This window comes from Cavia porcellus, unplaced genomic scaffold (assembly GCF_034190915.1).
Source record: "Cavia porcellus strain 051 isolate PalLab524CR breed Dunkin Hartley unplaced genomic scaffold, mCavPor4.1 scaffold_9, whole genome shotgun sequence".
Taxonomy (NCBI): domain Eukaryota; kingdom Metazoa; phylum Chordata; class Mammalia; order Rodentia; family Caviidae; genus Cavia; species Cavia porcellus.
Genome location: NW_026947492.1, coordinates 41,795,178 through 41,817,435, shown reverse-complemented (window position 1 = coordinate 41,817,435; position 22,258 = coordinate 41,795,178). Strand labels below are relative to the sequence as shown.

The 22,258-nt window shown below is 37.9% G+C and overlaps 1 protein-coding gene across 12 annotated transcripts in view; it reads left to right on the top strand.

Annotated features, from left to right (window-relative positions):
* Nucleotides 1–1,767: 1,767 nt before the first annotated feature.
* Deup1 (deuterosome assembly protein 1) overlaps nt 1,768–22,258 on the top strand; it is a 73,817-nt gene continuing 53,326 nt past the window's right edge. For 2 of the 12 annotated variants that reach the window (XR_010049798.1, XM_063256255.1), the window contains exons 1-3: nt 4,314–4,532; nt 19,637–19,808; nt 21,207–21,302. Coding sequence is in view for 9 of the 12 variants with exons in the window: in XM_063256255.1 (XP_063112325.1) it covers nt 4,390–4,532; nt 19,637–19,808; nt 21,207–21,302 (411 nt within the window). In the remaining 3 variants the exon portion in view is untranslated. Of the gene's footprint in view, nt 1,988–2,314; nt 2,774–3,490; nt 3,564–4,308; nt 4,533–18,925; nt 19,126–19,636; nt 19,809–21,206; nt 21,303–22,258 lie in introns of those variants that run through there. The other 10 variants (XM_063256259.1, XM_063256257.1, XM_023564595.2 and 7 more) reach the window with 10 other exon arrangements.

Genomic DNA, 22,258 nt, shown 5'->3' with positions numbered 1-22,258 from the left:
TAAGAAAAAAAATAATCATGATCTCTATTCTTGCCATTAACTAAAAATGAGGCAACCAAATAATTATAACTCTGGGTCTGAGTTTCTGCATATAAAGTAGAAAGTGCTTATGTCCCCTCTGTAGTTCCTTCCGATCCTAGGATTATTTTATTATTATGGTTAAATCTTTTTTCTAAGGTATTTTCCATGTATAAGATATCCTTATTTTTAGTTTTTATTGTATGTAGTTTTTTTCAACTTGCTTTAAAAAATTATATACAAAATAAGTTTTGTGTTTAATACAAAGATTCACATCGTTATTTTATATAGTGTACATTAATTTTATATTTTGCTACTGTAAATTTGTTTTTTTTCAATGAAGGCTTGCACTTTAATATTGTCTATTGCTAAGATTATTATTTACTATCTGTAATTGCTACCTTAGCTTTTCTTTCACAGGTCATCCACTTCTTCATCCATTTCTGCCTCTTCTATTCTCTTTTGAACTCTTCTGGGTGTATTTTATGTTTTGTCCTGACTTTACTGTGTCCTTTAATACTTTCTCAGGACTCAACTCTCTGCTCACTTCTCACCATCTCTCCTCTCCTTTAGATTTGGGGCCATTCTCATCTCCTTCTTCAAAACAAATTTGTTTACAAAGATCTAACAATAGGTATATGTCAAGGTGAATTCAAGTCTTTACAGGTACCTATTCCTGAGGAATGGGGTGAGAGGTATAGGATTTTGTGTTTCAAATCTCAGCACTCATTCTGAAATGAAAATCTTTGTTCCTATTAAATTGCATGGAGGTGTTCAGTTTAAATTTAAATTTTCCTAAATTCTGTTATTCAGTATGCATCTTCTGACAGTTTTTGCAAGCCCTTCCCCATCCATTCTTTCTTCTGAAAATGTGAAATCTGTAATTATCTATACAAGACCCTGACTTTCAAAGAAATCAGCTCAGCCCTAATTTTTGACAATTTGAAGAGCTTTGGCTTTTAGAATAAGATGAGCTATTTGAACTAGTGGTATCATCTTGGACAAATCCTTTGTTCTAAGTGGCCGTGGCCCTTTCTTTCTTATCTACTAAAAGAAACTGTTAATATTACTTGTAACCTTTGCCTCCCAGAGTATTTCTGAACTGAAGGAAATAATGAATGTGGTAAAAAGCTACAGAGATTGAATGGCCTTGGGCCTGCTGAAATTTCATTAAAATTTCTTCCTACTTCAGCTTTCTTTTAAGTCAGGAAAAATACACTGACTCATTCAGTTTCGACAACAATAAAGAACATGACTAAGGTTTTCAGAATAGTGGAAAGTTTTAAGGTAAAGTGAAATAATCACTTTCTTCATTCAATAATAATAATGTGAGGACTGTGAAATGCTAATTAGACCTAATGTGTTGAACTCCGGCACATAACTTATTTATCAAACTGGATTTATCAAGAAATAGCAAATGGTTTTATGAAATTCAGAAGTACCCTTAATGGACGAATGCTCGTTGTTTTTTTTTTTTTTTTTTTTTTAAATAATAGCCATATAAAAGGAGCAAATTGATGTTAAAGTTATGAAAGTGAGGGTAAGTGAAAGATTTTAGCAATTAGAAATTATTTACTGGGCATTGGGAAGCAATTGTTTCTAACATATATTCAATATTTTCCAAACACAAAATTCAAGCGCTTGAGCTTTACATTTATCTTTATTTCTGTGTGAAATCAAGGGGGTGGAACAGAGGTTCTGACATCAATTGTTTTTGGAATTTAGCGGACTAAGGAAAGAATTTGGAATCAGCTACCTTGAGTACCGTCCCAGCTCCCCACCTGGAAGCTATTTCTTTTTCCCTGAAAGGGAGGCTACACAGCCTGCTCGCCCTCCCTCCAAGGCGCTGCCTGGGAATGTGAGGTACAAATGCTGCCGTCACCACCAACAGAATGACAGTGAGCTGAGAGCACAGTTAAAAGACCGCCAGCTCTTTCCAGCTGGAGGACACATGGGTGAACAGAGAAAGGTACCACTTCTCTTTACCCTGCTTCCTTCTGCTATTGTTTCAAATCTGAGTAAGAGGACAGCGAGCCAGTTGGATTTAGGGAAACCAGTGGCTTCGTTAACTCCCCGGTTAGTTCATTCATTCCACAGACTTCTCTCGGGCGCCGCTGGGTGCCTGGCAACAAGCGGTGGGGTAGCAGACAGAAGGAGCCCGCCCACGGTCGGCCCTGCGCTCTGGGCAGAGCTGCTCAGCTAGTCCCTCGCGCGGCAAGCGTGGAGGGGGCGGGGCTGCCCCGCCCCGCCCCGCCCCGTCGCCCCACCCCCGTCCCTGCCCCTCCCCAGCGCCAGGCCCGCCGCGCCCGTCGCCATGGCGACCCATAGCGGCGAAGGGGCAGGTAGAGCAAACGCCCGGCCCAGGGCCGGCGGGCGGAGTGGCGGGAGCGCGGTGGCTGGTGGCGGTCCCTGCGGGGCTGGCGGGCAGTGATCCGGGAAGGCCGGTGGCCGGGCCTTAGACCTCCAGGCGAGCGCGGTGTGGCGCAGGTAACCGGCCCCGGCCCTCGTCTCCGGTAGGCAGCTGACCTGGACCCGAAAGGGGTGGCGACCCCCACAAGCCTGGGCCCTGCGAAGTGAGGCTTGACCCCGGCCGGCCGAAGACGGGCCTGGGAGAGTGACCTTGGTCAGGTCACTTAGCTTATTTGCGCCTCAGGTTCCTTCCCCACAGAATCGTTTATTCAGCTGAATGTCCACCAGGGTCTCTGCCTCACACACAGTTCCGGTGTCTCCTAAATTCCTTCGATGTGGGAGTGATGTGAGTCCCAAAGTCTCTTTCTCTTTTACCAATGTTGTTTAACCTTTTGCAATCCTCCTTGGTCCAGTGCTATTTAATTGACTTACTACAGTAATTTGGAAGAGATGAAGTTCTTTCCAGTGCTTTATTTATCCTCTTACATTGTTTTTTAACTAGAATTTTGTGGCTGGGACAAACTTTTCTCTTTTTGAACTTCAGGAAGTACTAACATCTATTTTGTCAAGAAGTGAGTCACTGCTCACAAAGCCACTAAGGAATTGTAAGATTTCTATTTTAAGGCACTCCCTAGGTTTTTGTTTGTTTGTTTGTTTTGCCTGAAATTTTGTACTAGAGCAATCATGGGCCAAAGGAAGAACATACTCAAACTAGAGGATCCACCAGTCTGCAAAGTTTGATAACCTCTGCTTGAACGCCTTTTGAATAAAGAATTCTGTGTTATGCTTCTTTTTTGTACTGAGCACTTTGCAAGTACTGGATTCTAAACTGTTTTTAAGCAAATAGTGCGTGGATGCTCTTTTTAGTGTCATTTCAGCTTATCACTAAGCCAATATTATAAATGTATGGGACACTCTGACCAAGTTTCTGCATTTTGCAGAGTCCAGAGCTGCCACGCTCTGAAAAACTCATACTAACTTGTTTGCCAGTGACAAATTTTCATATTTTATAGGTTAGTAAATCTAATCATTTTAGGAGTCTGGATCATTGTTTCCCTAACAGATTGAAAATCAAGAAATATAAACCGATGTACAGAGTTTCTTAACATGGAGAATCAAGCCCATAATACAATGGGGTAAGTGCTGAGAAATTTCTTTTTTATTAGCTGATATTTAATTATGTGGAAAAACTCCCCGATGAGATGTAAAATTTGAAATTTATTACTATTATAAAAATGTTCCAATTAATTTTGGTGAGGAGACTAAGCGAAAATATCAAATGACTAATTAAGAATCTAATGGTGTATTTCCAATTTCTGCTCTGTATGGCTGCATTCTAAACCACTATTTTTCCAACTTGTAATGACTTCCTGCAGTGTCTGAGGGTGATGCCGCCCACACTGGCCTCGGTTACCTTTCCACAAAGCAACAACTCCTGGTCAGCTTGTGCCCTTTTCCCCTCTGCATCGAGTAGCCCAGTTTTCCTCCTGTGCTCTTACCTTTAAGACTTTACTTACTCAACATTTAAACCACAACCACAAAATAGATCCAGATCTGGATATTTTATTAAGGTTTCTATGAAGAGATAAATAATGTAACTAGTATAACATTCACTGTCACCTCCTTACCACAAACATCTGTCCTCACCTCTTCCACAGAGGTTCCTCTTCCTATTGTTTCACTAGTGAATTGGCCGTGGGCCGACCTCATAGGGTGCACAGTCTTGTTTGTGACTGTTTTTGGCACTAATCACAGCACTCTAGATGTCTTACTTTCAGTGATTCTACTCAGACCATGACTTTGATATCAGATTAAAAGAAAACTTCTGAAGTCTAGATAATAATAACTGCCACTGATTTAACCCCTCCTCCTTTCAACAGTGCTACTGGATATAATTCTAACTGTATAAAAAGAAAACTGCATATATTATCACATGCTCTGAGTTCTTGTAACGGAACCCAAATGAGAGGCTTAAATAAGATTAAAAGTTTATTTCTAGCCCAAGGACTGGCGGTATCTGCCAACATGATTTTCCATCTTTGGACCCAAAGTGATTGCTTCAGCTCCTGTTATCATCACTGTACTCCTTGTTCACAGAGGGAAAGGTGAGGGTGAGAATATTATGTAAGATCTTTCCCATTAAGAGTATGACATGAACTCAGCCCGAGGTAGCAGCAAGAAAGGCTGAAAATGTGGTTTCTGTGTCCACCTAAAGGTTAAGAAGTTCCATCATATTGACTTATCATCAACTTCATGATAGTGCAAAAGTGATACATTGCCAGAAACCATGCCTCATATTTTGGGTTGTTTTCCCTGGCTGGTAATACCTGGTATTCCTTTTTGAGGGAGGTAGACATCAGCAGCAAACCCAAACTTCCAGCCAGCCACATGATCATGAGAGTAGACAACTGATCCTCCGCAGTATACTATGCTGCTAAGCTTTGACATTCAGTAGATTGAGGGTATTGATGGATTTTTAGTTTGGATATTTTTCAATTTATGATGGGTTTATCCACATGTAACCACATTACAAATCAAAACGCATCAATAAAGGAGGAAGAATAGATATATCTGGGTAATTAAAAATGTTTGCCACATTGAAACTTAGACCCAAGGAAAGCAGGAATTTACCTAATCTATACAACTGGTTAGTGCAGGGGGTCTGATTTGATATAGATACTGTATGTCTGGCTCTAATCTCAGCTTTACTTCCTGCACTGTAAATGAGATGTAAGAACAGCCTGCTTAGTATCCATTACAGAACCATGTTAGGATTCTGGGTTGAGCCTATGCTGGATTCCTAGTATGGTAATCACACTCAGTTCTAAGATACTGATCAAAGACCTCAAAGGTAAGATTGAGTACCAGATAGTGTCACTCCTGCAAATCTGATGCCATGACTATTTCTCTCCATTTATTCTTTTCTATTATGTATTGAGTACTGAATATATAACAGGTACAGTATTGAGCCCTGTGGTTTATACAAAGATAATTTAGAATCAAACTTTTGGCCTAAAGAATTTAAAGAGAACCATAGAGCTTGTTTGGGTACAGAATAAGTATAAACCAAAAGTTAAAAAGAATTTCTGTACATCTCCATTTCCATGCATCTGGCAGATATAAAACGAGAGATTGTTTACCATAATCTCTAGAACATGGAAGTCTTTGTTTCACATGACAGTGAGTAGTAAATGAAGGTCTAGATCATGACTCGTAAAACATCATTAGAGATTTGCTATGTGACTTACCAAATAATTTATCTCTGTATCCAGTAGTATTTTCTGGAATAGCCTTCATTCAACACGTAGTTAGCATCTACTATGAGCTGCTCATGAAGCAATATAAACATATGAACATCGTATCGTATGCTGATAGTAAAGAAAGTATGTGTTTGTAATACAAAAAGACATTTGATTCTTAATCACTGTTAATAAAAAGTAAGTCTCCTGTTTTCTGCTTCTCTCAGTTACCCACTTTCAGAGGTAACTACTTTCAGCTGATTCTCCACTCCTGCTTTGATATTTACATACATGTCTCTAAGTAACCTTTTTATCAGTACTGCTTTTAATTTCAGGGAGTACCTGTTGATTATTAAAACCTATCTTTACTTTCTCACCACCTCACCCACAGCACACACAGTCATATTTTTCCCTCCCTTCATCCTCCTAATCCATCATAATTTCAGTAGGGTCAGTGTTCTCATTGCCTTGTTATGACTTTGTAAGTATCATTCACCTCAGTCATGTACTGTATTTTGATTATTTTTTTCTTGGATTATAATTTTCCTGCAGTCAATAACTCTGGTACCGTAATTATCGATTATTAAAATTTATTTTTTTTCTGCATAATTTTCTTCAAAAACACATTTTTCTTCATATTTGACTTGTTTCCTCTTATCATGTGAGCTGCTTTCCTCAAACATCTAGGATGCCTGACAGCTTGTTCCTGTGCAGGGGTAGTGGAGTAGAAAGCTGTTGGAAAGTTTGGGGCTCACTGCCAGCAGTCTTCAGTATTTGGGATAAACTATTTCCTTGCAAGACTCCATGTCACTGTCAGTCAGTCTTCTGTTTCTGAGTGACTTGATTCCAGAGTACCTTCTTCTAATCTCCTCCTTAGAGAATATAAATTGGGTCACTGGAACTCAAAGCTGAGAAAAGGGAAAAGAATTTAGGTTTACTCTATGTGACATTAGTTTAATGTCTCAGTCTCCAGTATAGTGGCCCCACCCTCACTGTGTCTCATATTCTCCTGGTCCGTGTTTTGTCTTCTACCAGAGAATGTGCCTCAAGGCTAATGCCAATGAGAGGATTGGGACCCCAGCCCTGTGTTAGCCATTCTTCCTGATTTCAGGCTCACAGTTAAACCCCTACTTTCCACAGTACCTAGTTAGGTTATTTCTTCACTTTCTCCACCAGCTTCCATTATTTTTGTCCTTGTAGATTTCACCCTGGAGGTTAGAAGTATGCCTTTACTTTAGTAGGACTCAGAAAGGCAGCAGAAAATATGTGTTTACCTATCTTTAATCAAGTCTCATTTTTCTCTACTGAATCTTTTATCATACCTTTTATACGTGACTGATACCTTCGTCATTGATGTCTTTTATAGAATCTTGTCAAATGCTTCCTAAAAATCTTAAGTTCTGCTGCATGATCCACCAGAATTTTTGAAGAACCAAGGTAGAGGAACATAGCTTCTCATGTCTGAATTCAGATTCTTTAAAACACAGGTCTTTTCTGGGTACATCTATTATTTTTGTGTCTGGGTGGCCCCCCCAAAGCCCCATGCAGTCATGAGGGGTTGCTTTTGGGAGGGGCTGAAGAATCTAGAGTTTCTGATTGATTCATTGTCTAATGCTGGGATTTGGAGTATGAGTGCTATACCCACCCTGGAATGGGAACCCCACATACAACACAAGGGACAGAAAGAGTCTTTTCTCTCCTCCCTTTCTGCTCTTGTTACTTTTGCTGTCTCTGCTGCCATGAATGGTTGTTGCTCTCTCTTGGAGCCAGCTGATTATGGACTGAACTAAGACACATTTTTCTTACCTCTTAGCATGTCTTTTTCCTCTAAGATACATTAATTCAGAACCACAACTTGACTTACGAATTGATGAGCTAAATGTATTTTTAATTAGTTTGTAAAAACTTTTAAGTTTTCAGATATTTCAATATGTTGTGATGTTAATAAGTTATGATAAAGTATTTATTTGTTCTTTGAAATTTTCTGTAATTTGATCATTTCTCTTGACTTCTGGATGGTCCAGGCTATGCTTCCTATTCTTCCTCTAACATATTTTACCCTCGCCCACAGACACCGTTATTCCTCCCCAGAGTCATAAATTAGTGTTAGCTCATTGTGAAGAGATTGTAGGGATTCAAGGAGTGACTTTTTTTGTGTGTGGTTGTTTTGAGACAAGGTCTCACTACACAGTTCAGGCTGGCCTTGAGCTCCTTTTATAGTCCAGGCTGGCCTCAAACTGCCAAGGATCCTCCTGCTTCAACCTCCTGAGTGCTGGGATTACAGGTGTGCACCACCATGCTTGCTCAAATGAATGATTTTGAATGAAAGGAAGAAAATTCAGCAGTGGAGCAGCAATGAAGAAAAAGGGAGTTTCCTTTGAAAAACTAATTAGGTTTTTTCTTAGTTACTTTTTTATTGCTGAGACAAAATACTCAACACTCAAAGTTAAAGGAGGAAAGGTTTATGTAGCTCAGAGTTTGTAGAGGTTTCAGTCCATAATCACCTGGCTCCAAGGCAGGGTGGCTTGGAGGAGCATCACAAAGAACAGTTCATGGTGCCCACGAGATGGCAGAAGCAATAAAGGGACTTTAATGGTGTCTTTCTGCCCTCTTACCTTGGGCAGATAACACACACACACACACACGCACCCTTATCCTAGTGTGCTTGAGCCCAGCATTGCACTATGAATTAATTCCAGAGTCACACTCTAGCTCCAGCCACCTGTGAAAAAGCCCAATCATAGATCACATGAGGCTTTGGAGGACATCTAAATACAACCATAACAGTTTGTACTAGGTTTAGGGACGTTTACAAAGTACCACTATGTAGGATACATTTGCATTCAGTTTTTATAGGGCAGTATTTATAAACAGCATTAGTTAAATTACATTAAAAAAAAAAAAAAGGAGGAGGCCTGATAAAAATAAACCTAGGCAAGTACCTTTAACCTATCTGAGTTTTCTGTGGTGCTCAGTTTCCTGGCTCCATCAACTGCCTGGAACACTTGTGAACCTCTAGTCAGAGCACTTGTGAAACAGAAAAGTGGCAAATATACAAATATTACAGAAATGTGAGCAGCGTAAAGAAACTCTCCACAAGGACCGGTCTCATTAGATAGGAGTTAGTCAAAAGCTAGTTCTTGCTTGAACTAAATTGAAGAAGCCAGAAGAAAAGGAGAAATAGAGACAAAAATAGGAAGACAGCCAAGAGCAGAAGTAATGCAAGTACTCAGGGCAACAGGCATGTGCAGCTGATGCAGCAGCACTGTAGGCAATGGAGCCTGAGGGCCCAGGACTGTCTGTCTTCTCCTTGGTGGCAAACACAGACCAACAGCGTTTCTGGTGCTGGTTGGGTATGCAGTCAGATCTTTGAGTGATGAACTGACAGTCTATTAAAGGAATATAGTGTCAGAGATAATGATCCAATATAAATACCACATTCAAGGGCCAGAGAAAAGTGGAGTCAAGTGTTCAGTGGTAACTAAGAACAGGGTGTGTGCAAGCAGGACGTGAAAAATTGGAGAGAATTGGGGAGGTTTATAGATAAATTTGAGGTACCTCGGGCTTACCTCTTTAGTTGGGAAACATATAGGATATATTATGTTATTAGGAAAGGCTTCTTGGTGAGAGAGTAGGCTGTTTTCATGGAGTCTCTGAGGGTAAAATCCTAAGACATATTATTTTCACCTTGTAACATTTAAAGTAGGTTGTTTCGTGAAATTAGCAAGCATTTGACTGTTATTCCCATTTTATTCTAAAAGCAGTACCAACTTGTTGCTTCTTATAATTGGAATTGTAACGGAATAAGGAAACTGTGTTTCATGTATAGTCATATCAAAGCACAAAAGTGGCATAGCTGTTTCTGGGGAAACCACTGTCAAGCCTTAGTGCCAGGGAACAAACATAATTTGTACAAATGCTAAATGTATGAAGTGTACAGGACAGAGCTAGATACACTTACAGAATTCATACAAAATGGCTTCTACATTTTCTCTTTACAAAAGAGACAGATGCAAACACTTTTTGCTAATCTATCAAATTTCAAGTTTATTTTACTTAAAATGATTAAAGAAAAGAAAAGTAATTGGCAGATCAGCAAAACAGCTGACTCACAAAGGATAGCTGTTGAGAGTACCCATGCCGTCAGTCTCCATTCATATTAGAAATTGAAGTGGAATGGGAAATGTAGTGGGTGTTATAGCCAGGGAACCAGGCATATCCAAATCTCGCCTTAAGTCAGGCATTCCCAAAGGAGATACATACATGACAACAATGGCAACAAGGAACAAAGCACCTTGAACAATAATGTAGGAGGTCTGCATTTGGGAGGCTGAATCAGGAGGACTGCAAGTTTGAGTACTGTCAGGGAAATTTAGTGAGATCCTGTCTCAAGATAAAAATGACTGGGGACTCAGTGTGAAGGCACTGGGTTCCATCCCAGGTATCACACATATAAAATGTATCATAATGTAATGAAGCCACCCCCCTTACAATATTACTGGAACCCAAGATGTGCTGTAACCCTCTTTTAAATAGCTGTATGGGAAATTCATTTACATTTCACAGGCCAGGTTTTGATATACAGCATGATTAGTTCCAAGGGAGACTAGAAAATTTAGTTTTGTTTTGTTTTTTAGCTGGACACATATTCACTCCAAATAATATAGAGTTCTATTAATATGAAAGAAAAGAAAGATGAATATTATATAAATATATTAGTTTATTTTCTGTTGCTATTACAAAATACTTAAGGGCAGGTACTTTAAAAAGAAAAGAGGCATATTTCTTCAAAGGTTTGTAATTTGGAGTCCCAAGTTGAGGAAGTTTCATCAGTTTGGTTTTTGCTAAGGGCCTCATGGTGGGTGGTATCACAATGATGAAAGCAAATACAGAAGAGATCACATAGTGAGACAGAAAGCCAGAGAGATGTAGTGACCAGCCTTCCACTTTTTATAACTTGCCTTCTTGGAAACTAACCAGGGTCCTGCGGGAACTACATTAATCTTTTCCAAGGTTGGTGCCCCTGGTAATGTACAATCTCCCCCAGAGGTCGCACCCATCAGAAATTCCACCATCTCTCAACATCACCACACTGAGGACTGAGAGTCCAGTATTTTGCCCTTGGCAGAAAACACTCAAACCATACCTAAATTTTAGCAATTGGCAATTAGAAGACAAGTGATAGGAATGACTCAGACCACTAGTGATGGTGGGAAGTGGTCAGAAGTTAGCATGTACAGGAGGGGTTGCCAGCAAGGCTTCATGTCGGTTTGGGGCCTTGGGGAAAACATACATCTAGAACCATGAAGGTTTTTATCTTAAGCAGCTGTTAGCAGTTATGCCAATTAAAGAGAGAAAGAGGCCTGGAATGGGAACAGGTTCGTGGTGCTGGGAGAAAAGTGCTGTTTTAAATGTGAAGTCTGAGATGCTACTAAATGTCCTATGAAAATGTCAAGGTTGCATAGGTAGCAGGACATAGCATGCTGAAGTTCAGCATACAAATACAGATTTAGAGTTTATCACAACGAGCTCACAGGGAAGTTAATTAGAAATTTCCAACATTCAGAAAACAGCCTATTTTTTAAAAAATTGTCCAGTATTAAACTCAGATTTTTATCCATTTTCCCTGTTATCATCTAGGGAAAAAGCTGGTTCCAAATTTAAATGGAAAAGGACAAAAGACTGTCTTCATGTATATTAACGCTGTAGTCTCATCAGAGACCTTCTGTCACAGGGAAATTTTAATGGTCCTGGAGACTGGTTTACAAAGCACAAGTAATTCAAGTGTAGATAAACATTGGTTTATTATGGACTGCACCATATGTTGATATATATTGCTATGAAATCAGACACATAAGGTTAATGAGGACACTGAAGCATATTTATACATCTAAATTATTACAAAGATCCCTTTGAATAAAAAAGTTAGTGCCTTCTAATAGTTCACTGTCACTCTCATCTTTCCGCTTTCCTTTGGTAAATGAAGAGTGTGAAGGTAACTCAGAATGTGAAAAGTTATTAGAGAAAGAAAAATCCATATACTGTAGGTATTTTAACAGATCATCTTCTTTTTAGAACAGATATAATGAGATTTTAAATTTGTATGTGCCTAGAATTCTGATAAAACATTAATAGTGACTTGGTGGCTGTGGCATTTTGTTTTATTTCTACTAAAGTCTCCCTTTTATGATTATGATAAAGGCTTTAGAATAGGTCTTTATGAGTACATTTAAACACACATAAAAAATAATAGAGAAGTTTGCATTTCCCCAAAATCCCATCATTAAGCTTCTTTGAAATGAGAGGAAAAAAATGGACTGGATATGAGCCTCCATCTTAGTTGTGCAGTAAAATTAGGCATTTTAGTAACACTAACTCAGCAAACATTAATGATGACTGTAAAGAACATTTCTTAGAGTAGTGCTTTAAAAAGTTATTTTTATTTACAATTCAATAATTTCAAAAAGGGTAACCATGAAACTGAGCTAAAGTTCCTAAATCTTATACTTTACCATTGTGTAAAGTAGAAATGGTCAACTGTAGAACAGGCTGAAATCACAGACTTGGCTGTGAAGGTGGGCTCTGGGCCAGGAGTCATGGTACACACCTGTAACACTAGCACCCTGGGAGGCTGAGTCAGGAGGAGCCGAAGTTCAAGCCCACCCTGGCAACTTAGTGATATAGCAAGATTCTTTCTCAAAATAAAAAAAGGTATTGAAGCCCCTGGATTCAATACCTAGTACTAGAAGGAAGAAAGGCAGGCAGGCAGGCAGGCAGGAAGGGAAAAGAGGAGAAGTGAAGAGAGAGGGAGAATGGCAGGAAGGGAGGGGGGAGAGGATTGATTCTGAACTTTGGAGTATCTCTCACTCAGTCTTGTTTCTCAGGTCTGATGCAGTATTTGTATTTGTATTTTGTATTTCAAAACAGGCTCTGAGCCACCGTGAAAGAATTAAATTATATTTAGTTTAAGTTATTGCCTGAGACAAATCAGTGTATAATGTGTTTTAGAATATAAAAGATTAAAGTTTAATTAAAAGATTTTTGAATAAATTAAACCCTAAGAGACTGTTTTATCAGTTCTGTAGAAACTCAGCTTCTTTCTTTCTTTTTCTCTTTCTTTCTTTCTTTGTTTTTCTTTCTGCCTTCCTTCCTTCCTTCTGTACTTGGGATTGAACTCAAAGCCTTCACACTAGGATACATCCCCAACCCTCTTTTTTATTGTTTAAGACATTGTTTTATTGTTTAGTGTTCCGCTAAGTCACTAAACTAGCCATCTTGCCACAGCCTGGAATTACGAGAGTGCACCACCAAATCCAAATGAAAAACTTACTTTCTTAGACCATTTCATGTTTCCTGAAATCTCTATTCTCTCCTTCCCTCCAATATAACTTCCATATTTGTCTTTTAAACCCCCTCTTCTCTCTCCCATCCTTCAGACTCAAACTCATTTCTGTTTACACATCTTGTGTCCCACTAGGTCTCTCTCTGTCTCTGTCTCTGTTTCCGTCTCTGTCTCTGTCTCTTCTTCCACCTCAATTTAGAAATCTGTCTTTCCATCTCTGTTGTCCAGAATAGTGAGTGGTAGGTGACCTTAAATCCCAGTTTTCTAAGAATAGTCACCATTGCTATCTGACATGAGTATTAGTGCCCCTCCACTTTCAGACACATTTTGGATAACAAATAATGTGATCTTCCAGCATTCTGTCTGACAAAGGCCTGCCCTTTTAAGAACCAGTATTTAAACTTATTTTAAATGACTTTTGGATAAGGGTCCACCAGTCACTAAATTGGTATGGTTCACCTCTATATAGTTCGTGCATCTTACCCTGGTTCTTTCTAAAATTTATTATTTTTACTTGTGTATAGTATCTGTACCTGTTTATGAGATATAAGATAGTGTTTTGATTCATGAATCTAATAGGTAGTGTCATTAGCGTATCTATCACCTCAAACTTCTGTCATTTCTTTATGGTGAATACTTTCAGAGTCCTCTCCTCTTTTATTTTGAGATACATAAGATTTGTTCTTTATTATATTCATCGTGCTGTGCTATACTCTACCAGAATCTATTCCTCCTTTCAAACAATAATATGGTGCCCATTGATCAACCTGTCTGCTTTCCCCTATCCTTCAGTCTCTGGAAACCACCGTTCTACTCTCACCTTCTTTGGATTCTACATATAAATGAGATTATGTGGTCTATCTTTCTGCTTTTGATTTATTTCACTTAATTTAATGTACTCCTTGTCCATCTATGTTGTCACTAATGACTGTTTTTTATAGTAGAACAATATTCCTTTATAGGTATCACCTTTGCTTTGTCCATTTATTGGCAGATATTTAGGTTGATTCCATATCCTAGCTATTGTGAATAGTAATAGACATGGGGGTTGCCATGTTCAGTTCATTGTCTTTGGGCATATACCTACCACTGGGATTGTTGCCTCATACAGTAATTTTATTTTCACATTTTGAGAAGTCTCTGTGTTCTTCTGTATGGTTGATATATTAATTTTCATTTCTGTCAACGCTGTATAAAAGTTCCTTTCTCCACATCTTCACCAGAACTTGTTATTGTTTTGTATTTTTTGGTCATAGCCCTCCTTTTAGAAGTGAGAATCTGAGTAGCCAAGGCAGTCTTGAACAAAAATACAAAGCAAAAGGTTTTAACACTTCTGACTTTAAAATATTAACTACAACGCTGTAGTAATAAAAACAGAATGGCATTGTCATAAAGGAAGTCATACAGATTAACAGAACAGAATAGATGGCCCAGAAACAACCCTGCACATTACAGCCAGTAGACGTTAGCAGAGGAGTGAAGAGCACACATGGAAAGAGGACAGTCTTTTCAACAAAGGCAAAACTAGATATCGACATACAGAAGAATAAAAGTAGACTGCTGTCTGTCACCGGTTACAAATATCAACTCAAAATGGGTTAAAGACTTAAGTACTAGAAGAAAACATAAGTGAAACTCATTGAAACACATGAAACACATTGACCTGTGCAATGATTTTTTTGGATATGACCCCAATTGCCCAGGCAACAAAAACAAAAATTGACAACTAAAAGGCTTCTCTATAGTCAAGAAAACAATAGAACAAAGAGACAACCTACAAATGGGAGAATATTTGCAAACTGTACATCTGACAAAAGGTTAATATCTAGAATATATAAGGAACTCAGCAGCCAAAAAAAAAAAAAACAAATAAAACTTAAAAATGGGATAAATAGCTTTTTATCCCCAAAGTGACTTTCCCCCATTCCCCTCAACTCTTTCAACACATTTTTCACTGCTACCATCCTAAATGTTATCAATTTCCTATTCTGATATTCTATATCTTGATATATTAATTGTGCTCCCCTTATTATTATTCTGCTGCCCTGTGGGTCTCAGTGTGCCCCCTTTCTTCTGGCCCGGTATACTAAAGAATCAATCTTACCTGACCCCACGATTCTCTTGTGAGTTGCTCCCAGTGATAAACCCAATAGTAAGGACTGATGTTCACATGTTTTAAGTAAATCTAAATATTAACTTTAATTAATGGGATCATCTATGAGAGAAAGTGCAGAAAAATACTCAGCATAGAGTTAGCTGGCATTTGATTAGAGGAAATGAGCATAAAAATAAAGAATATTAATGCCCAACTATGTGAAGGGTAAACCAAGCCTTTAGTTTTATTTTAAAGTGGGGCAATAATAATTGCAATAATTACTAGGTGAACTACAAGTAATTATCTCTGGAAAACTGAAGAACAGAAGATACACTAGAAGGTTGGACAACTGAATTTCAGAAGAGAATATTAAGTTTGACAAAAATCTGAGTTTGATGTAAAATTGAATTTGACCAAATCTTAGGTAAGCCTCTAGAAAAAGAAGCGCTGGCCACAGGACTCAGTGTGGACATCCCCACCCACTGCTCACTAGACCAACCTCCATTGTTCACAGGTTAATGTGTTGGTGCATTAGAGAAACATAACACGGTATTTTACAGGGCCTTTCATAATTTTTTGTGAGAAAAAAATTGTAAGGATGTTTAAATGGATTAATGATTGATCATAATAAAAGAAATAATCAACAGATCACTTTTACCCTGAAGAGCTTGGTGGGGAGTGACATAAGGTTCTGTCTCCATTCTATTCTTTATCTATATCTATCTATCTATCTATCTATCTATATATATATATATATACACACACACATACATAGTGTGTTAGTTATGCTTTATAGATGCATATTTTATATGCACACATTAAATTTATGTGTAAATGATACACTAATATATGTATATAAAACAGTTAATACTTGTCAAATCTGCAGCTCATACCAAACTGGGAGATACAGTGAATATATTCTCTGACAGAAAGAAAGATCCCAAATTTATGAGCTCTGATTTACCTTATTTAAGATTTCTGTGGTAAGGGGCTGGAGATTTAGCTCAGCAGCATAAGCACCTGCCTTGCAAGCAGACAGTCGTGAGTTCGATCCCTCGTACCGATAAAAAACGAAAAAGACCAAAAAAAAAAAAAAAAAAAAGATTTTTGTGGTACTGCATCTGCTCCAAGTGGGTGCTCAGTGCCCCTTTTCTGTCTGACTCTTGGGATATATTCATCAGTTGTTTACTCCACCTGCCCACCTGCCTACCTGTCTGCCTTCCCCATTAGTCTCTATGCACAGCCAATTGGTCTTAAGCACCTCACATGAAAATTAATGAATGTTTGTTGAAAGAACTAGTGATGGTGATCTGCACTGAGAAGCTAAAACTATTGAGATGAAATTAGCAAAGATAAAATCCTGCCTTTGAGTGTTCCCTAAGAAACTAAACAGCACAAGATGGTAAATAGTTTGTTCATATCATGTATATAGAAGAAGGGTTGGGGCTGGGGATTTAGCTCAGTGGCATAAGCACCTGCCTGGCAAGCAGACGGTCGTGAGTTCGATCCCCGGTATCGATAAAAAAAAAAAGAAAGGTAAAACAAGAAGAAGGGTTTAGACAAGAATAAATTCACTTTTAAACAGTATATCATTGCTATATTCTTCCTCCTTCAAAATTCAAAGCAAATGTGATCTCCTTGGTGGAATATAAGTATCTGACACTGAAAACAAAGAATGTGAGTCCCTCTCCAGAGCTAACCCAACCATCCCTCTGTTATGTTAAAGTCCCGAATGGTACATTTTAAGGAGGAAAGCAACAAACAAAAATTTGTTCAAAGGAGAGCCACTAAGATTACAAAGAGTCTAAAAATCTTACCATAGTCATGCAGTTTCTCGTTCGTTTAACAAATACAAAAATTAAGTACTTTCTAGGCAATATACTGGGTGCAGAGAATAGAGCAGTGGAAAAAATAAGAACAATCAAAGGAAATAAAGATATTTTTGGATATAAGCAGTGATCACTCAAATAAGAATATGCAAAGGCCATTTGTTCCAGCTTCCGGGAACAAGGGAATCACCCACTAAACACTGTGTTTGGCAGAGAATCCAAGGCAAGTGGGCAAGAGGGAAAGCTTTATGTAGAATGGAAAAAAGGGAAGGTTTCAGGTCTGCTCCAACTGAAGCTCATGGCATAGGGAAACTGGAGGCTGGGTCATTAGAAGCGGGCATCGTATGTGACCAGTGGGGAAAATATATTTAGCCTTCTCTAGTTGCTTCTGAGTTGAAAGTGAGCAAAAACCAAGGAAATTGGCAGTCAGTGACTTGAGTTCTGACCACTTGGGGATGATGGTTGCAGACTTTGTGGGTTGGCCCTCTGGACTGGTTGTTCCCTAAGTTGCAGGTTAGAATATACGAACATAAGGTCTGATCTTAATTCATTTGTATATTCAGCCTCTAATACCACTGAGAAAAGAAGATAAGGTACAGTAAAAACTATATTTAAATACTTTAAGGTTTAAGTTCTGAATGATCTGAGTAGATCAAATTAAGACCAGTGGTGGGAAAATTGTTGATTTTTAAAAAAAATTCCTAAAATTCATTGTTATCTAGATACAATCTCACGCTGTGGGTACTTGTTACAAAGATAAGTCAAATCAAGGCTGAATGACCTCTTTACAGAGATGTCACAGAACAGATCACGAACTTTTGAGTTTGTGAGACCAAAGTGATATCTTTATTATCAGTGCAGAATCTTGGGCTCAGTCCTAGTCAAATCAGTACTTATGAAATATTTATGGATGGAATGCACACACTGGACATGTGTTGTATTGGATAGCTTATAAGATGCCCCCTATCCTGGAAGAGCTTTTGCATACCATAGGCACAACCAGGAAATAAAACCATTTATTCATTTGCTTGATAATATTGACTGGGCAATAAGTAGATTACATTATGTCCAAAGTCTGCTTTGTAGATTGTATTTTAATTCCATTCCCACATGCCAAGGAGGTAGTAATGAAAATCAATCATTTGTTCATTCTTTAAATATGTATTGAGGATCTATTGAACCTCACTGGAGCACCATACTAGGTGCTCGTGTGTAATGAACAAGGCTATTAAAGTTCTTTCTTTCAGAACTTACACTAGCAAAAAACAAAAACTAATGAAAAACCCAATATATGTACAGTAAGAGTTACATGTGTTAAAAGAAAAAAAATGGTACAAGAACACTGGGCCATACTTATATTCTTTTTTGCTCCATCATAATTCTAATTAAAAATCAATGAAATTTTTTATAGAAGAATTAGTATATTTCCTTTCCTCAGATTTGTTTTAGATTTTTAGGCCTTAGTCTAGGATGCTATAAGAAAACTTCAAAAGTGGCACTTTGTACTTAACATCTCTCTGATGCAAAACTGGTCAATGTGTTTCTAACAAACTAAGGGACATTGATTGGTCAGGTTTATGCTGGGTATTTTAGAAGTGATTCCTGAAATTTTGAATTATTTTGTATCTTCTTACTTGTTTCTTGCCTTACTGCAATAGAGCAAATTTGTGCGTGTATTTTTCAAGCACCATAAGAGGGGAGGAAGGCATGTAAGATGGCGAGCAGCTGCTTAGGACCTAGCTGTTCCATGAATCAGCTGTGTGACCTTGGACCTCTGTGGGCCTCCATCTTTTCAAAATGCTAAATGATCCTTAATTAGCCCTGAAATCTTGATTTGGAAAAACTAAATGAAGGAAATGTTATCATTTTGCACCTGCTTCTCCCTCTTGCCCTCCTCCCTGCTACACAAATATGTTAGAAGCCTGATCATCACCATTGAAATGAATACTGAAATAACTCACTGACCTAATCTGGACATTTGTATGTCCCTTAGGCTGAAGTCTGAGGCTTCAAAATCTACCTGTTTTGTCAGCTCCCTGAGGAATCTTTCAGCTTCTCCCAAGGAGGACCCTGTACCGGGAACACCTTTGTCCTCTCACCACTGTTCAGCCTCTGTAACCCTAATTGTTACCACGAATCTTGTTTCAAACTCAGTGTACCTTCCTAGGCCCAAGATCCTGCCGTGTTCCCATGGTATGAAGATTTACTCTGTGCTGTACGCATCCGTCTGATAAATTCCTCCCAGACAGAGGTCCTGCCAAGTTCTTTGAGGAACAGGACCACAGCTGTTAGTGCTCCTGATCGTCTTTCCCCTCCCCTCCTTGCCCTCCTATCCTTGAGAGGCATCAGAATGTTGCAGTTTGCTATTGTCAGACCTCTTCAAGTCACAGCAGACTTCGGTACATGTATGTTTACTTGTAAGAGCACTGATACCTCAGATAAATCTTAGCATTTTTCATAGCATATGTCATGGAATTAACCTCTTCTTAAAAAAGGCACTTTAAAAATTAAGTATACATAACTCTTAGCTGTGAAGTCAACTTTTAGTTTAATTTGTAATTTAACCTTTACCTTTGAACGTCTTCCTATTTAAATAGTTGAACTATTTAAGGAAATAATAAAGCTGTGCAAAAAATGTCAAAATTATTCTTGTCCTTACTTTTCACTCTTTTAAAAATGTGTTTGACTTTTCTACATTTTTCAGAGCTTCTCCTTGTGAGGCTGAGCTTCAGGAATTAATGGAACAAATTGACATCATGGTGAGCAACAAAAAATTGGACTGGGAAAGAAAGATGAGGGCTTTGGAGACACGATTAGATCTTCGCGATCAAGAGTTGGCAAATGCACAAACTTGTTTGGATCAGAAAGGTCAAGAGGTACTGAATACATGAGTTAACAAGTTGCTAATTCATCAGACTCCTGAAAATGGTGTTATTCTGTCATAATGTGTTTTTCATGATAGATGCTTTTTCTCAGGAACTAGAAACAGCATTTATTGCATAGTATCCTATACGTATTCAATGAAATAAGGGCAGAGATCAAGTCCATAGACATTTACTGATAAAGAGACACAGACTATCAATGTCATGTATAAAAGTAAATGTTTAATACATATGTGAAATAAATATTTTTGCAAACAAAGATATGAATGCTTTTGCTGCTATAGAAACAGAATAAGTGATTATCAAAATTGTGTCTGTTCAAGGTAGAGTTTAGGCATGCGGGCTTCAGCAGCCTATATAGTAAGACAGAGTTCAGGGGCATTTGTCTCTTGTAATCTGTTAGAAAAATATTTCCTGACAATGAGGTGTAAAAGTTGATTGTAGGAGAGAGAACAGAGTTTGGCCAAGCGTGTGTGTACATGGGAGGCCCCCGCCGTGGAGGTATTTTCTCAGGTCCAAAGGGGCTGGCTGCCCGCTGCTGGAACCTGTGCTCTCAGGCCTGAAAAGGCAGGACAACCATACACATTATTTAATATGGACTTTTGTGTCTCTGGACATTTCGTTAAGAAAGACACAAGTCACTTTGTTAATCATATTCTAAAACATCATCATCAATTATCTCACTACAGCCATTTTCTATACCTTGATTGGTATTTCAGTGCAACTTGGTTTTTTACATAGTTAAGTATGTTACTGTTTGGTGTGGTTAATTTAGCTGTTGGTAACTAGTTTCCCTTCACAATAGCATACAGGTCATCAGTCCTTCTACAAGCAAGGGATTAGTCTCTTTTACACCTATAATGGCACAGATATGTAAACAGGAGTCTTACCTACTTTTTAAAGCAGACCAACTGAACAAGCTAAATTCCTAACATTTCTTAGATATCCTTTTTTAAAAAAATGTTATTTCCTGTTTAAAATGTAGCAGTTATTCATAGTACTACTAAAACAGACTTCCCCTTGCAGGCAGTGGAGAGTGGGAAGGAAAGGAGAGAACTGAATTGTGTTAGCAGATTTTACCTGAGTAACAATGACATAGCCACCCAAAAAGATAATGCAAAGTAAATTCTAAATCTTTGTTTAATGTGATAGTGACAAGAATCATTTGTTAAGTATTCATACCATGCTATATTAAGGTGTAGTGAGTGGGATAATGTTAGTGTTTGTTTTTGTGAATTTAATTATTAATAGCAGTTTTAAAAACTGCAGTATAAATATTTATTCTTGGCTGGGGATAGCAGTTTTATTTGAATTGTGCTTATCTTTTGCATGTTTACTGGTTTTGTCAGGCAAAATTTAGAAAAATAAAATAAAATTTTATTGTTAACACAGGTAGGGTTACTTCGGCAGAAGTTGGACAGTCTGGAAAAATGTAATTTAGCAATGACTCAGAATTATGAAGGACAACTGCAATCTCTAAGAGCTCAAGTAAGGAAACTTATTACAATTCTATTACACATTTTGATACTTGTGTTTGACTTACAGAAGTGTGTTTTTATTAAAAATCAATTTGTTGGTGGTGGTATTTGTAGTACTGGTGATTGAACTCAGCACCCTCACAATAAAATACATCTTCAGCCCTTTGGATAGCGTCTCATTAAGTCACATATAGGCCTCCAATATAGTTCAAAGGTTCAAAAATTTGACAAAATATATTCAAGAAACTGAATGAAGTTGATAAACCCAAAAAAACTATAGCAGGGCATATTACAACAAACTTAGAAGGAGTAAAAGAGAGGTGACACTTTTCCTGTAGGGAAAAATCAACTCAGATAACAATAGATTTTTCATCAGAAACTATGGAGGCCATAAAGAAATGGTACAGTGTATTTCAAGAAAAAACTATCAACCCAGACTTCTATATGCAGTAAAGATATCATTTAAGAATGAAGAATGGAATGACATTGTCAAATGAAGGAAAACTACAAGCATTTGTCATCAGTGGATGTAAACTAAAAGAATGACTCACAGAAGTTGATACATATCGATTTTTTTTTTTTTTTTTGGTGATACTGGGCTTGAACTCATGACCTTGCATTTGCCAAACAGGCACTTATGCTTCTGAGCTGAATCTTTAGCTACCAATTTTTATAGCAATACGATTCATAATAGCTAAGTCTTGAAAACATCCTGTTACATCCCTCAATAAATGGATGGATAAAGAAAACATCTTATTATATGTAATAAAATACTACTTGAATATAAAGAAGGATAAATTCAAGACATTTGTCAGAAAATGGATGCACCATGAAAACAATGTTAGGTGAAATACATTAGATAAACAAGCTTAAATCCCATATGGTTTACTCTTAATGAGAAATCCAAAGTATAAATAAAGGTCCAAAGTTGATAAAAGGAAACAGGGAGATAGAGCTTATACTAAT